Source organism: Lepidochelys kempii, chromosome 9 (genome assembly GCF_965140285.1).
Source record: "Lepidochelys kempii isolate rLepKem1 chromosome 9, rLepKem1.hap1, whole genome shotgun sequence".
Classification (NCBI taxonomy): Eukaryota; Metazoa; Chordata; order Testudines; family Cheloniidae; genus Lepidochelys; species Lepidochelys kempii.
The window spans coordinates 9,667,173-9,681,502 of NC_136388.1; the positions used below are offsets into that span (position 1 = coordinate 9,667,173).

The window sequence follows — 14,330 nt, forward strand, 5'->3', positions numbered from 1 at the left end:
GAGATTTGTGTGGTTGGTGTTCCGCTTGCTTAACCATTTTAGTAGCCAGCCTTTGAGATTTCAAACAGGCTTGGGTGGCAGAAAGGTCAGGAGCTTCCTTTAAAAAAAAAAAAGTGCTTTGGGTCTGATTTGCTGTTAGATGATCAGAAGTATTTAAAGCAGACAGATTGTGTAGTTCCACGAGCAGCTGGAGTGGAAAGTTGCTACTAAGATTTCTGCTGCCCAGCTGAGAATTGGTACGGTTCATAATGCTTACATATTTTCCATGTTGATGCTGATGTATTTGTATATTATGACTGATGAGAGATAATCAGACAGGGAAAAAGCACAGAACTCTCTCGATAACTTGCCTGTCCCCCCTTCCCCCCACACCCCAGTCACGACAGAATGTATGAATTTATAACCCACAACCACCAAGTGTGTGAATCTGGAATTTCTGTAAATAGGCCATTCTGAACTGTGTAAAACCACACTTTGTTTGGTCTTTATAAAAAGTATAAATACTGTAGTACAAAACACTCTGTGTAGTTGGCATTTCTGTGTAATATAAGGAGAAAAATGAGCTTGTCATTCATTTTAAATGAGAGGGGCTTAGTAAGGGCCCATCTACACAGCTGAAAAATTCATGCTTATGTTGAATTTAGCCTTAGTTATGACCATCACATATTTGGCCACAAAAGATATGAAACCATTTTTCCTTTACAGATCTCCCTTAATCGTGTCCCTGAATCATGTTAAACACTTAGAGAAGTCCAAGGCTTTACCTAGGGTTCAACAGCATGGTTAAGACTCATGTAAGCTAAGACTGTAACCAGATCATGGAACAAACCCATATTGTAGCTGGGTTCCCCAACACATTTATAAATGGGCCCTAAGCAATGTATTTGCAGTGTATAATTTGGACTTTAATTGTGTGTTTTGCAAGCTATCTACACAGCCTGAGCCAACTGCATGGGGTAACTCTGCAAAAGGACAGGGAGGTAAAATGCACAAACTGTCAGAATTTATTAAGCAAACTAAACCTGGAATATGTTTTGCCAAAATTTCAGAGCACATCCCAGACTGTATGAGCCAAAATTTTCTCATCTCACACCTAGTGTAACTCCATTATGGGGTTTACCCAGACCAGTAAGGGGTTCAGTCAAGTCACTCTCTGACTGGTAACCACAGGTATCCTCTGGTTGTGCAGCTTTGGTCCAGAGCGCTGACCCCAGCATCCTGCCAGCAGCCCACAAGCCTCACCCTGCCTTTGCCCAACTTGGTTATGCCTTGCAGGCCGACCTTGGTACCCTTCCAGCCCTCAGATCTTCCTGCTATGGGGACCAGTCCCTCTCACTGGATCCACACAGACAAAGTGTTAGGTCTGCTGCCTCTACAGAGTCAGTAAAACATGCCAACCTATCAGCTTACTAGAAGTACACACTTTAGCACTGATCTGACCCAGCACTGATGATTTATAATGAAAGCAAATCAAGTTTATTAACAAAAAAGCCTGGATTCAGTGATACCAAGGTAAAGAAATAAAAGGTAGAGATGGTTACAAGCAAACAGAAGTGAAAACACGCAGCTAAAAGTCTAAAACTTAATCTACCAAATTAGTCTTTGTTCAAGATGGTTTCTCTCACCCACAGTCTCCTTTTCAGCTTTGTATTGCCCAGCCTGGTGATGACCTAGCACAGAGATGAAATCGCTTGGTTTCTTTGTCTCCTTAAGTGAAGGATCACTTAGGGGTTTGCTCCACCTCTCTTTATAATTCGGTGAGCCTTTAGAATAGATTTTTCCGGGCGGTTCATGCTGAGTAAGGAACAATGAGGTTTGGGAGATAAAGGTTCACGTTGATTTCTCTGCCACTAGTGGGTGCTACTATGCAAATTATCTCTTCCTGCTGCAACCTCCAATACAAAAGAATAGCCCACTGAATTTGGGCCACACTTGGTTTGAGGCATTGGCCTCTCTCCTTTATCTGGAGGAAACTCGTTTACCAACTCCCCTGGATGAACCTGCGTTAAGCACCTTTTAGTCAAGACTTTAAAGCATTGTATCAGTGAGTAACCATAATTTCACATACCGCTTTGTTAAACACGTTTCACAATGATGTCACTGACCAGTGTGTCATTAGTTTTCAAATGATACCTCATAAGGCGTGTTTTGTACAATAACCATTCCTGTAGCATACAGGGTGTGAGTATAGGGGTGCCTAGGGTCACACAGGGACCTAGGCATACATCTGAAGAAGTGGATATTCACCCATGAAAGCTTATGCTCCAATAAGTCTGTTAGTCTATAAGGTGCCACAGGACTCTTTGCCGCTTTTACAGATCCAGACTAACATGGCTACCCCTCTGATACAGGGACCTAGTAGAGTTACCTGTTTTATTCTGGTGTAAGTCAAAGGAAAACGGGGCTCATTCAGTTCCAAAGATTCCCCTCCCTCCCCCATTGCTAGAGTTTTCTATCCACTTTTCTGCCTCCTTCAACCGCATTCCTCAAATAAACCCTCAGCTTTTTCAGCTGAATCCTTCTTGTTGTGCTTGTGAGTCCTTACAGTAGCTATCGCTGAACTACTTGGGGGCTTATGGCAGCAAATGGTCTGGAAGTCCCTGAAAGATTCGGTCCCTCTCTTGATTACACTGGAGTGAAGGAACATCCATTCGGTGAGCAATCTGCCTTTACTGAGAGATGCCAGCCTCACTCCCCAGCTTTGTCTGAATTGCCCCCGGCCGCCTTGCTCAGTTAACCCTTCTAATTAGAGAGAGGGAAAGCAATGTCTCTTCTGCTCTGGAGAAGGTTGAAATGATTGAATGCTGCAATGACTGAAAGGAAAGAAGATACTGATTATCCAAGAGATTTGCTTGTCAGCCATCTCCCACTCATTCATCACAAAACAAGGGATTCTCAGGGCAGAAAAGAACCTAGAAGTTAAAGGGGTCCAGCCATAGTATCGAGCAGTGGGGAGGCATGGAACCTCCGCACTCACCTTTTCTGGTGGAGCCCACCTTGGGCTGGATGGTTGGATGGGTCTTCCCTTTCTAGGTGCCCAAGGCAGAGCTGTGACTATCTGTCACAGTTGAGAGATGGCGACCCCTCTGGTCTGTTTGAGTGCACTTTTTCAGGCCTCATAGCTTTGCTCTCCTGTGGTGGAATCAAGCAATTCTCTCACTTTTTTAGACTGGGCCCAGGATTGCCGTATCATGTTTATCTTCCTTGCTTACCCAGCCAGTCTGACTGCGTTAGGTACCCGTGGTTCTTCCCTTTGGGAGTTGCTGGCCAGCGGAGCATAAAGTGATCAGACGGCCGTCTCAAATCAAGACCAAGGTATTGTTTAATCTTCACAGTAGGAACAAAATAAAACATAAGAGCAAAAGGATTTTAAAACAACACACGTCTGTCTTACCAAGAGTCTAACCATCCTCCTGATGGGGACCCCAGTAGGTCTAACTTCCCCCAGAACCCACACAACTGGCTGTGGGTTCTTAGTCTCAAAAACCTATGTCTCTGGCCTTAAGGGAGTTTGTGTCTCTTTACACCTTCCTGAATCTTTTGATTTCCGCTCTTCAGAGGTACTGACTCCTTCCTGAGGAAGCCTGTCTGACAACCCTAGCAGGGGGTCACACCAGAGCACCAAAGTGATTGGCTCTGGCATCCTCCCGCCAGTGTTTGCTGTGCAGCATATATCTGGATTCCCTTCCCCCTTCCTGGTGCACTCCTTGGCAATCCTACTATTGAATTCACTCAAAATATACATTCAGCAAAACCCAGACCAACATATACAAGTCATAAATTATCACAGGCAACACCATATCCCTCACACTCTCTATTTTCTGGCTATTTTTCTCTTCTATTTCTCCCTCTGTTCAGCCATTTTCCTCCTTGTCCTTTTCCTTACCGGGGCCTGTTTTGTGGCTTCCCCTCCCTATTCCCCACTTCCCAGAAGCCTTTGCACTGCTCTAGGTACGAAGGACGAGTGCAGTGATAGCTGTGTATGGAGCACTTTTACCCTTGTTCTCCAAAAACTGCCCTGGCTCCGTATCTACACATGGGTGTGATCCACAGTGTTAATAGACTGATAAAACCTGTACCGTTTGGGGCCCTGTCTACCTCTGAGACTCTCTTTCACCCTGTGCTCCAACCTGATGCTTGAGCTCAGCTGAGGAGCCTGAGCCATCAGACCATACACATGAACGTTGCAGGTGTGGAGACAGACTTTCCAGTGATGGTCCCTCTGGTCTAGGATTTGCCTCCATTTTGGTCCCACAGGGCCTCAGAGTCGAGGTATAGCTCATCGCTCTCCTCAAAGGATTGTCTGAGGGTGCAGCGTGGAGGTGAGGGAGGCAGTTGTAAAGAACGAACTGAGCGGTATTTTGTGGTGAATTTTCCTGGGTTGATATTTGTCAGCAAGTGATGTGACGCTCTGTTGTTTGAAACTTTTGATCATGTGCCCAGAGACTACATGGTGGGTTGTTTTTATAAATCTGAATGCAACTAAATAAGTAAAAATAAGGTGTACAAGAGAAAGAGAGAGAGAGAGAGCATTAAACAGCCTGTTTAAAAATTAAACCAACCAAGAAATAAATGGTTTCAGAGGAACAGCCGTGTTAGTCTGTATTCGCAAAAAGAAAAGGAGGACTTGTGGCACCTTAGAGACTAACCAATTTATTTGAGCAGAAGCTTTCGTGTAGTAGGACAGGCCTAACAAAGAAAATAACAGAACACCACTAGCCGTCACCTTCAGCCCCCAACTAAAACCCCTCCAACGCATTATTAAGGATCTACAACCTATCCTAAAGGATGACCCAACACTCTCACAAGTCTTGGGAGACAGGCCAGTCCTTGCCTACAGACAGCCCCGCAACCTGAAGCAAATACTCACCAACAACCACATACCACACAACAGAACCACTAACCCAGGAACTTATCCTTGCAACAAAGCCCGTTGCCAATTGTGCCCACATATCTATTCAGGGGACACCATCACAGGGCCTAATAACATCAGCCACACTATCAGAGGCTCGTTCACCTGCACATCCACCAATGTGATCTATGCCATCATGTGCCAGCAATGCCCCTCTGCCATGTACATTGGTCAAACTGGACAGTCTCTACGTAAAAGAATAAATGGACACAAATCAGATGTCAAGAATTATAACATTCATAAACCAGTCGGAGAACACTTCAATCTCTCTGGTCACGCAATCACAGACATGAAGGTCGCTATCTTAAAACAAAAAAACTTCAAATCCAGACTCCAGCGAGAAACTGCTGAATTGGAATTCATTTGCAAATTGGATACTATTAATTTAGGCTTAAATAGAGATTGGGAGTGGCTAAGTCATTATGCAAGGTAGCCTGTTTCCTCTTGTTTTTTCCTACCCCCCCCCCCAGATGTTCTGGTTTAACTTGGATTTAAACCTGGAGAATGGTCAGTTTAGATGAGCTATTACCAGCAGGAGAGTGAGTTTGTGTGTGTATGGGGGTGGGGGGGATGTGAGAAAACCTTGATCTATGCAGGAAATAGCCCGACTTGATTATGTAAAGAGTTGTCACTTTGGATGGGCTAGCACCAGCAGGAGAGTGAATTTGTGGGGGGGGGTGGAGGGTGAGAAAACCTGGATTTGTGCTGGAAATGGCCCACCTGTTGATCACTTTAGATAAGCTATTACCAGCAGGACAGTGGGGTGGGAGGAGGTATTGTTTCATGATTTCTGTGTGTATATAAAGTCTGCTGCAGTTTCCACGGTAAACATCTGATGAAGTGAGCTGTAGCTCACGAAAGCTCATGCTCAAATAAATTGGTTAGTCTCTAAGGTGCCACAAGTCCTCCTTTTCTTTTTTCAAGAAATAAATGTTAACCTCTTTCAGTGAGTGTGTTCTCTGTAATACAGCCCATACTCCAGTAGAGGGTGGCAGCTCTCTTGTTAACAACTCAGTAGGAGTTGGAAATATACCTTAGTTTTAAAGCCCTCCCTGGCAAAGATTTATATGGGGGGCACAGGTATTATTCCAGCGTCCCTGAACAGAACTGGGGGGTGGGGTCCGTGTTGCTAGAGGGCAGTAGCAGTTTATAAGTACATCGATGGTGAAATTAGCATATCATCTTATGCAAATGTTGATGGTTAAATTCTCCTATTGTATACGGAGGACCTGATTCTCCTCTGAGTTATGCTGGTGTAAATCAGAAGTCGCCACGGAGGTTACTCAGAGGTGAACCAGGCCCTGAATGGAGCAGCTACTAATGTGGCAGAAGCATTTCTTAGTGCAATGTCATTTATAATGTGCACTTCATTAAAATGTGTGCCACTAATGATATTGTGTTGTCACCTGCTTAGAGCAAAGGACTAGAAGCCAAAAGGATGCCTGGGTTCTAGTCCCAGCTAAGCCATTGATTGGCTGATTGTCAACAAGTCCCTTTGTGCCTGGAAATTCTGCTTTCACATTCTGTTCCGACCATTTCTAGGATCAGGGGGCCCTTTAGGACATAAATAGCCTCAGGTGACAGGCTGCACACATGTATGGGGATGAATCAATTTTTGCTTTGCTGCGTTTTCACAGTCCTGACATTTTGCTCTATGCAATGGCACCTCTTCTGAGAAGGGGAAAGATCCATCCCCAGGTCTGGCAGAGACGTGGGAAACATACCGGCACTGTTTTGGAATCGAGACTACTACTGTAAATTCCAGTCCTGTTCTTTCTGGTTCATGGTATTTGCAAAGGGTTAGCTCCTGAGGGACCCCTATCTTCTCTGGGGCGCTAGTGGGAGGGTTTGGGGCTCAAGAGACCAGGTGGTCTTCTAGAAAGCATTCTCCCCACAATGAGCAGATGCAGGCATATGCCTTGGGGATTGCTGGGAGAGCACAATATATAGTACCCCTTATCCTGCTGATGAAAGGTGCAGCATGCACCACTCCAAGCATATGGCATGTGTTGAGTCCCGTGGAAATAAATCCAGACACACACCGGTATGGGGTGCTCTTATCTGCAGAACTCCAGCAGTCTGCTCCTCATTCTTGCAGCTTGCATACTAGGCTAACTTCCAGTCATGGAATGGTTGTCAGAATAAAGTATCAGTACATCTGGACATGTCATTACTATGCGTTGAGGGACCTGGCCGTGCTCTTGACCCTGCTGGCCATGTTCAGCCCAGGTGGTCACACCTCACTGAGATCATGGAGCATGATTGGCTATGCTAGTCAGCATTGCCCGTAGTGCTCAAGAACTGCTAGCCAGCCCGTAGGCTTTGCCCGCCCCTCTGCTCATTCTAGCTGGGCTGTGTCTGGGTGGAGGTGGATGGACCTGGCTTCTTGCACCTGCCCCACTCAGTGCACTGTAAGTGTGCAAACCTCTACCTCTCCCAGCACTAAATTTAAATAAAGAATTTACCTCCCCCTCCCCAATTTTTTTTTTTTAACCACACACTGGGGCAAAGTAACTTTCTCTCTCTGTTCCCCATTTAATGCTCAGTATTTTCAATCACTAAAACTGCAGCCTTCAAAGACAGCATCAAATAGCCATACCTAGACGCTGGAAACCTAGGGACAACATTAAGCCACTCTGCGTAAGCTCTTGCTACCCACTTGATGGGCTGCAGCGCGGGAATGAAACACCTTGCTTAAAACACCAGTCCTTCCTGTTTTCACTTTCCAGCCATCATCAACCTTTTCCTCTGTGGTGGCTTAACACTGAGAAGACACTGGCTCCTCCCTGCTCCACCCCCTCTCTCTGTTCATGTGACTTAGTGGTGTCTGCACAGTTTGAAATTGATCTGCCTTTTGGGCAGGCATTTGTTCCTTACCTTTCAGCTCTACAAAGAGGAAGAGCAGCACCTTACCCCACAACTGCAGCTAGCCTCGATCCTGCCTCCACCATGGGCAGGCGTGCTCTGGAGGTGGTGCTGCTAAACGTTGCCTGCGGTGAGTTATAGCCTTCCTAGTGCTTTATAACATCAAATGCAACCTCTGGACATTGCAAGTTTGTGTTTCTTTGCATTAAAAACATTATTTTTAATAACAGATTAACACATGGAGAACAAATTTGCTTCTATAAATAATGATGCAATTAATATGTTCCCATTGCTCAGAAATGTGCTAGTAAATATGGCTATAGCTTAAGCTTTGGTGCAGCCACTGTTCTGAGTTTTTGCTTTAGATATTTTTCCTTGCATTCTGTGTTGAAAGTAACCCTGAGCTTATGGTAGGTAAGGTAAATGCATTAATAAGAAGCAGGTGATTTCAGTTAAAGAGATCCCCAAACAAACCTATGGAGCTCACGGAAAATATTAGAGTTACAAGAGTTAGATAAAGACCATGCTGGACACCTAAAATGGCTAATGCACAGTTAATGGAGAGACATTAATCTATATGGTACACGACAGGAGCGAGGGGAAAACAGTTACATGGGATTAATCTAAATAAAAGTCAAAGGGCTAGATCCTGAGCTAGTGTAAATTACACCACTCCACTGAAGTCAGTGGAGCTACACTGATTTACACCAGTTGAGGATCTGGCCCAAAATATTAAGACATCTCTTAATACCCGCATTAACTAAGAAATATGTTGAGGAAATAGATGAAACTATCTGGACTTTGAATAATGGCTTGGTGGCTCTGCCGTGTCGTTCTGAACGGATTATTCGCACCTAATGTGCAGGAAGCTTATAAGAATACAGTCAAAAATCTTTTCCAGAGCAGCATTAGCCACAGCAATACGCTCAGCAGGGGAAACATCAGATCAATTGTACAAACAGCAACTTCAGTAATCAACCTGGGCAAATTCTGCTTTCTGGTGTCCTGGGGTATATCTGGAATAGTTCCGCTGGAGTCCACAGGAATTGCTCTGAATTTATGTCACTGTAATGGAGAGCAGAACGAGACGGGGAGAAATGAAATGAACTGATAATGTTGTGCTGCCTTTAAGCAGTGGGAAGCTGCTTCCGAGGCTCTTTTTCTATTTCAGATTCTCCCTTTTAGAAATTCTGTATGAGTTTTTGAAAAATCTGCAGAGTAAAATTTCTCTGTATGTGGCTGGGGGAAGGGAAGCCTGGAGTCAAGGGCTGGGGGCCTGATCCAGTGTTTGGGGGCCTGAAAAGCTCCCACTGGATCTGACCCTTTATAAAACAACTAAATTAGGTGGATTCCCACTTCCTGAAGGCCTTGATCCAAAGCCAGCTGGAACCAATGGGAATAGTTCCATGGACTGCAATAAATGCTGGATCAGGCCTTATGTTTGTCCCTATTACCAGTCCATCACTTAAAAGCAGCCATGTATTGGGTACAGCATAAAAAGGGAAAACCCTGAGTGGCCACTGAGCAGTTAGTGTTGCTGAGTGTAAAGCTGGGCAAAGGGATTTGGATGAGAGAAAAATATATTGGCCAGTTTCTTTATTGCCTCATCCTATAGCTATTATTATTATTAATCAGGTTTACTGTGGTAGGGCCTAAGGGTCAAGCAAGATCAGGGCCTCATTGTGCTAGGCACTGTACAAACAGAGTAGCAAACAGTCCCTGCTCCAAAGATCTCACAATTTTAAATAGACCAGCCAGACACAGGGTGAGGGAAACAAATGTCATGTTAGTCCCACACTTTTGGCAGGGGGGCTGGTGGGAGGAGTTTACTTAGGAGGAGGTATCTTAAACAGAAAGATAAGGGAAAAGAAGGGGGGATCAGGGGGAACGGGTAGGGGAGAAGAGAGTAGAAGGGGCTCAGATTACTCTAAAAACATGGGATATTGTCTTAAAGGAACAAAGGTTGAGATTTTCAAGGGACTTCGGATACACACTCTCCATTGCCATTCATGAAAATTGGGTGTCTAAATTCCTTTGGTGGCAGTGACAATCGCAGCCTGAATCAGTGGCTGTCTTCTCTTCCATCAGTGCATGAAAATGGAGATTTCAAACCCGGATTAGTAAAAAGGAACTTCGAAAACTGCCCTGTTCCTTCGATGTCAGACCACTTGAGCTCTATTAAAGTGGAAAGGACTGCAGGGTAAAAAAAAATGCAGTTCTCAGGGTCTGCAACACTCACAAACTGAATCCTACATCAGCCAAGGTGGAAAGAGAGGCTTCAAAAAAGTTAAAAGTTTTCAAAAAATGAACTGCTGGGGTGCTGAGCGTCTAAAGAAGCAACAGCGAGTTTATAGATAGCTTTGAGTCATTCTGACACAAAAATGAGATGGGGACTGTGACAGACGGACAATATCCGGAATATGTCTTATAGAACTAAGATAAACTGCTGTATATTGAATTAAGTTACACCTGATTGAATTAGGGTTATTACCTTTGTGGTACATCGTATTAAAAATGCAGTTGTGTCTGTGTTGTGGCATTATATGTAACTCCCAGTTTAAGGGGGATGGTAATATACTTCCTCCATTATCAGCCCACTGAAGCCACACACACCTGGGTAGTTCAAACTGGATTCTCCAGAGACCAACAGACCAAGAAAGGAGTTTTAGATGTAAATAGGCTGATTTTATACAAGCTCAGGGCCTTCTTCCTGATCCAGCCAATGGACAGGACCCCTGGTTCATGGAGGGCCCCAATCCTTCGAGAAGGGTTGGAAGGACTGGGTCTACTGAGGCCCATAAGACTGGGTGTGCTTGTTCTGAGCTGGAGCTGTGATGAACTTTTAACCACAAGGAAACCCCTAGCATGGGGGGGTTTGAAGAACTGCTCCTGCCAGTGTCCACTATAGGGTGAACTCTGGTGAGCTTATTAGCATGCGTATGGATTCTTTTATTGTTTTGAATGTGTTTTCTCTGTAGTGCTTTGTACCTTAAGAATTAAGTAGGCTTGCTGACAAAGACCTGTGTGGTAACTTATAACTGTAGCAATTACACCTGTTAACTGTCTCTGAAGAGAAAGCAAGCGGGCCTGCCTGGGCAGCCTGGCTGTGCTGGGAACAACACCGTGAAGGCAGGGAACTATGCTGCTGGAAGATACCCTGGTCAGAAAGGGAGGGACTCCACCCAAGAAAGGCAATGGGGAAGCTGGAAGCCTAAAAGTGGGTGACCTTGCTGGATCACTGAGGGGAAATACAGGTGCAGATGTCCTGAAGTGTTATGGAGCAATGGAAAGAGACATAGGCCTGATTCATCATTGCATAATGGCTTCTTGTGCCAGAATAGCTGTTACAGGGATTCTAGAACAGGTGTAAGTCCCCCTGGTTAATAGCAACATCTCTATCAGTCAGGTTTATCCTGGAGAAGGGGTATAACAAAACCATTTCAGAGGAAGGCTGGGGCTCAAAGAAGGGGTGGGCGGGCACCCCTATGCTTGACCCTTTCTACTTCTGCAATGGACATCCAGTGGATGCCACCTTCCAAGGGCACTTGGTCAGTTTTATTGGGCACTGGAACAGGCCCAGAGAATGCTGTGAAACCCACATCTGGAGAGCAATCCCAACAAGCAATGGGACATGTTTTCTGGGATGAAGCTCGCTCGTTCAAACGTCTTTTCAGAAGATGGAGCGAGCCACCTGAATGTGCAAGAGTAGCAACACTCTGACTGAGAGACACGAAAAAACCCGCCCCACTGTGGACTGGTTATGGACGTTAGGCTGGTGGAGAAATTTCGGGGTTTGTTAGTGACCAGGACTGGCCATGTGGAGACCCATCAAGTGATGGCTTCATTTTTGCTTTTCTAACCTACCAACCTCACTAGAGGAGCTGGTTGAAATTTTTCAAAGGAAATATTTTTAATAAAAAATGACATTTTGATGGAAAACATATTTTGAAAGATTTCATTTCCTGCCTCTTAATTTTTTCCTCTGAATTTTAAATTGAAAACATTATCAAAATGGGTATTGAAATTGTTTTGTGTACCAAAAGCTGAGCAGTACTGAACTCTTGTTGTATCTTCTCTATCTACACTAATTTAAATTTAAGGCTATTTCACAACCTTAAAGAAAACAAGTTAACTTACAGCTTCCTCTTTTCTATTTTTGTTGGCTAATGCACCAAACCGCACAGCTCTGACCTTGGGACAGTGGGACCCACAGTTCCAGGCAGATTTACACTAGCCTCAGAGGCTCACTGTGACCCTCCACGTAGCCCTTCTCTCTCTAGAGGCAAGGGTCACAGCCAACTGAGCCATTTTCATCATAAGACAACCAGGGAGGTGGGAAGAAGCAACCCTCTCTCGCACAGTTTCTGTTGTCTCACAATCTCCGTGATTAATTGGGGGGACCCCGGACCCGCCCTCTACTCTGGGCTCCAGCCCAGGAACCCTAATAGTAGCAGCTATTGGTAGCTGACTTTCTGAAACAGGACAAGTACAATTCCCTGGGCTGCTTCCCCACAGCAGCCCCCACTTCCTCAACTTCTACTTCACCCTTATCTCAGGGCCTCCTTCATTGTGCCTGATAGGGTTTGTCCTGCCCAGTTTCTCCAGCAGCACAGCTTCCTCCTACAGCTCCTGATATGCCCCCCTAGCTGACTAACTGGGAGGCTTTTAATTAGTTCCAGCCAGCCCTTGATTGGCATCAGGTGTCCCAATCAACGTAGCTGTCTCCACTGCTTTCTAGAAGGATCTTAATTGGCCCCAGGTGTCTTGATTAACCTGGAGCAACTGCCATTTGATTACCATGGTAACAGGGATTTGTTTTGCCTGGGGCTCACAAACCTGTTTCTCACTATTTTCCTATAGTCAGCTGGCCTTGCCCCATCACATATCCCTCCCCTCTGCTCAACACCATAGAGTTGGGCAACATGGGGCACCAGGCAGTATACCCGTGACAGGCCAACAGCCTTGCCGTGGTGGCTTCCAGGCCTGTGCCATATGCAGAACTGGAATGGTTGTAGGGATAAGAACCACCTGGTGACCCCTGCGTTCTTTTCTTTATTCTGCTGCATCCACTGCAGGGGTGCATGGTCCATCACAAGAGTAAATCGCCGGCCTAAGAGGTAATAATGCAGTGTCTCCATGGCCCATTTGACAGCAAGGCATTCTCTTTCAACTACTGAGTATTTCTGTTCTCTTGGGAGAAGCTTTCTGCTTAGGTAGAGGATCGGGTGTTTCTCTTCTCCCACCATTTGTGACAGAACAGCCCCCAGCCCCACCTCAGAAGCATCTGTTTGTAAAATAAATTCCTTGTTAAAGTCTGGAGCTATGAGTACGGGGTCATTACAGAGGGCTGTCTGAAGGTCTGTGAACGCCCTCTCTGCAGAGTCAGTCCACTTCACCATTTCTTGACTTCGGGCCTTTACCAGGTCCGTTTGGGGACTTGCCCTAGTGGCAAAGTGGGGAATAAAACATCGGTAATACTCTACTACGCCTAGGAACGCGCAGACCTGCTTCTTCTAGGTCAGCCAGGGCCAGTTTTGAATCGCCTCTAGCTTATTCATTTGGGGCTTCACTATGCCCCTTCCTACAATATACCCCAGGTACTTAGCCTCTGCTAGCCCTATGGCGCATTTAGCAGGATTAGCAGTGAGGCCAGCCTGCCTTAAGGTGCACAGTACTGCCTCAACTTTCGCCAAGTGGGTTACCCAGTCTGGTGTATGGATGATGACATCATCTAGGTATGCAGCTGCGTAACTAATATGGGGGCGCAGCAGCTTATCCATGAGGCACTGGAATGTGGCCAGAGCCCCATGTAGCCCGAAAGGGAGGACAGTGTACTGGAATAGCACCTCCGGGGTGGAGAATGCTATCTTCTCCTTAGCTTCTTTGGTCAGGGGAATCTGCCAATACTCTTTTGTCAAATCCAGGGTAGTCAGGAACTGGGCACTATCCAGTCGATCAACCAGTTTGTCGATGCGTGGTCTGGGGTATGCATCGAATTTGGATATTTCATTCAGTCGGCGAAAGTCAATACAGAATCTTGTGGTACCGTCAGGTTTGGGCACTAGTACAATTGGACTGGACCACTGGCTGTGAGATTCTTCAATGACCCCTAATTCTAACATCTTCTTCACTTTGGCCTTGATCTCTTCTCTTTTGGCTGCTGGGATTCAGTAAGGTCTCAGTGTTCCCTTGGTTCCGGGGATCGTGCAGATATGGTGATAGGTCTCGGTCATCCCCTCTGGTTTCGTAGAGAACATGTTTCAGTTGTGGTTGATCATGTCAGCTGCCTGGACCTTTTGGTTAGGCATCAAGTTGGGTGATATCCTCACTTGCTTGTGTAGGTTATCCACTTGGGGAAGGGCCTCCTGGGTGACTAAGCATGCCTCTCGGTCGTGCCAAGGTTTTAGAAGATTGATGTGGTAAATTTGCTCTGGTTTCTGGCGGCCTGGCTGCCACACCTTATAGTTCACTTCCCCCACGGCTTCAACCACCTCGTAGGGTCCCTGCCACTGGGCCAAAAGTTTACTATCTGCTGTGGGTACCAGTACCATCA

The 14,330-nt window shown here is 45.7% G+C and overlaps 1 protein-coding gene across 2 annotated transcripts in view; it reads left to right on the top strand.

Annotated features, from left to right (window-relative positions):
- The first annotated feature begins 7,732 nt into the window (after nt 1-7,732).
- LAMP3 (lysosomal associated membrane protein 3) overlaps nt 7,733-14,330 on the top strand; it is a 33,734-nt gene continuing 27,136 nt past the window's right edge. For both annotated transcript variants that reach the window (XM_073359268.2, XM_073359267.1), the window contains exon 1: nt 7,733-7,907. In XM_073359268.2, coding sequence (XP_073215369.1) covers nt 7,862-7,907 — 46 coding nt within the window. In that variant the 5' untranslated portion in view covers nt 7,733-7,861. The remainder of the gene's footprint in view (nt 7,908-14,330) is intronic.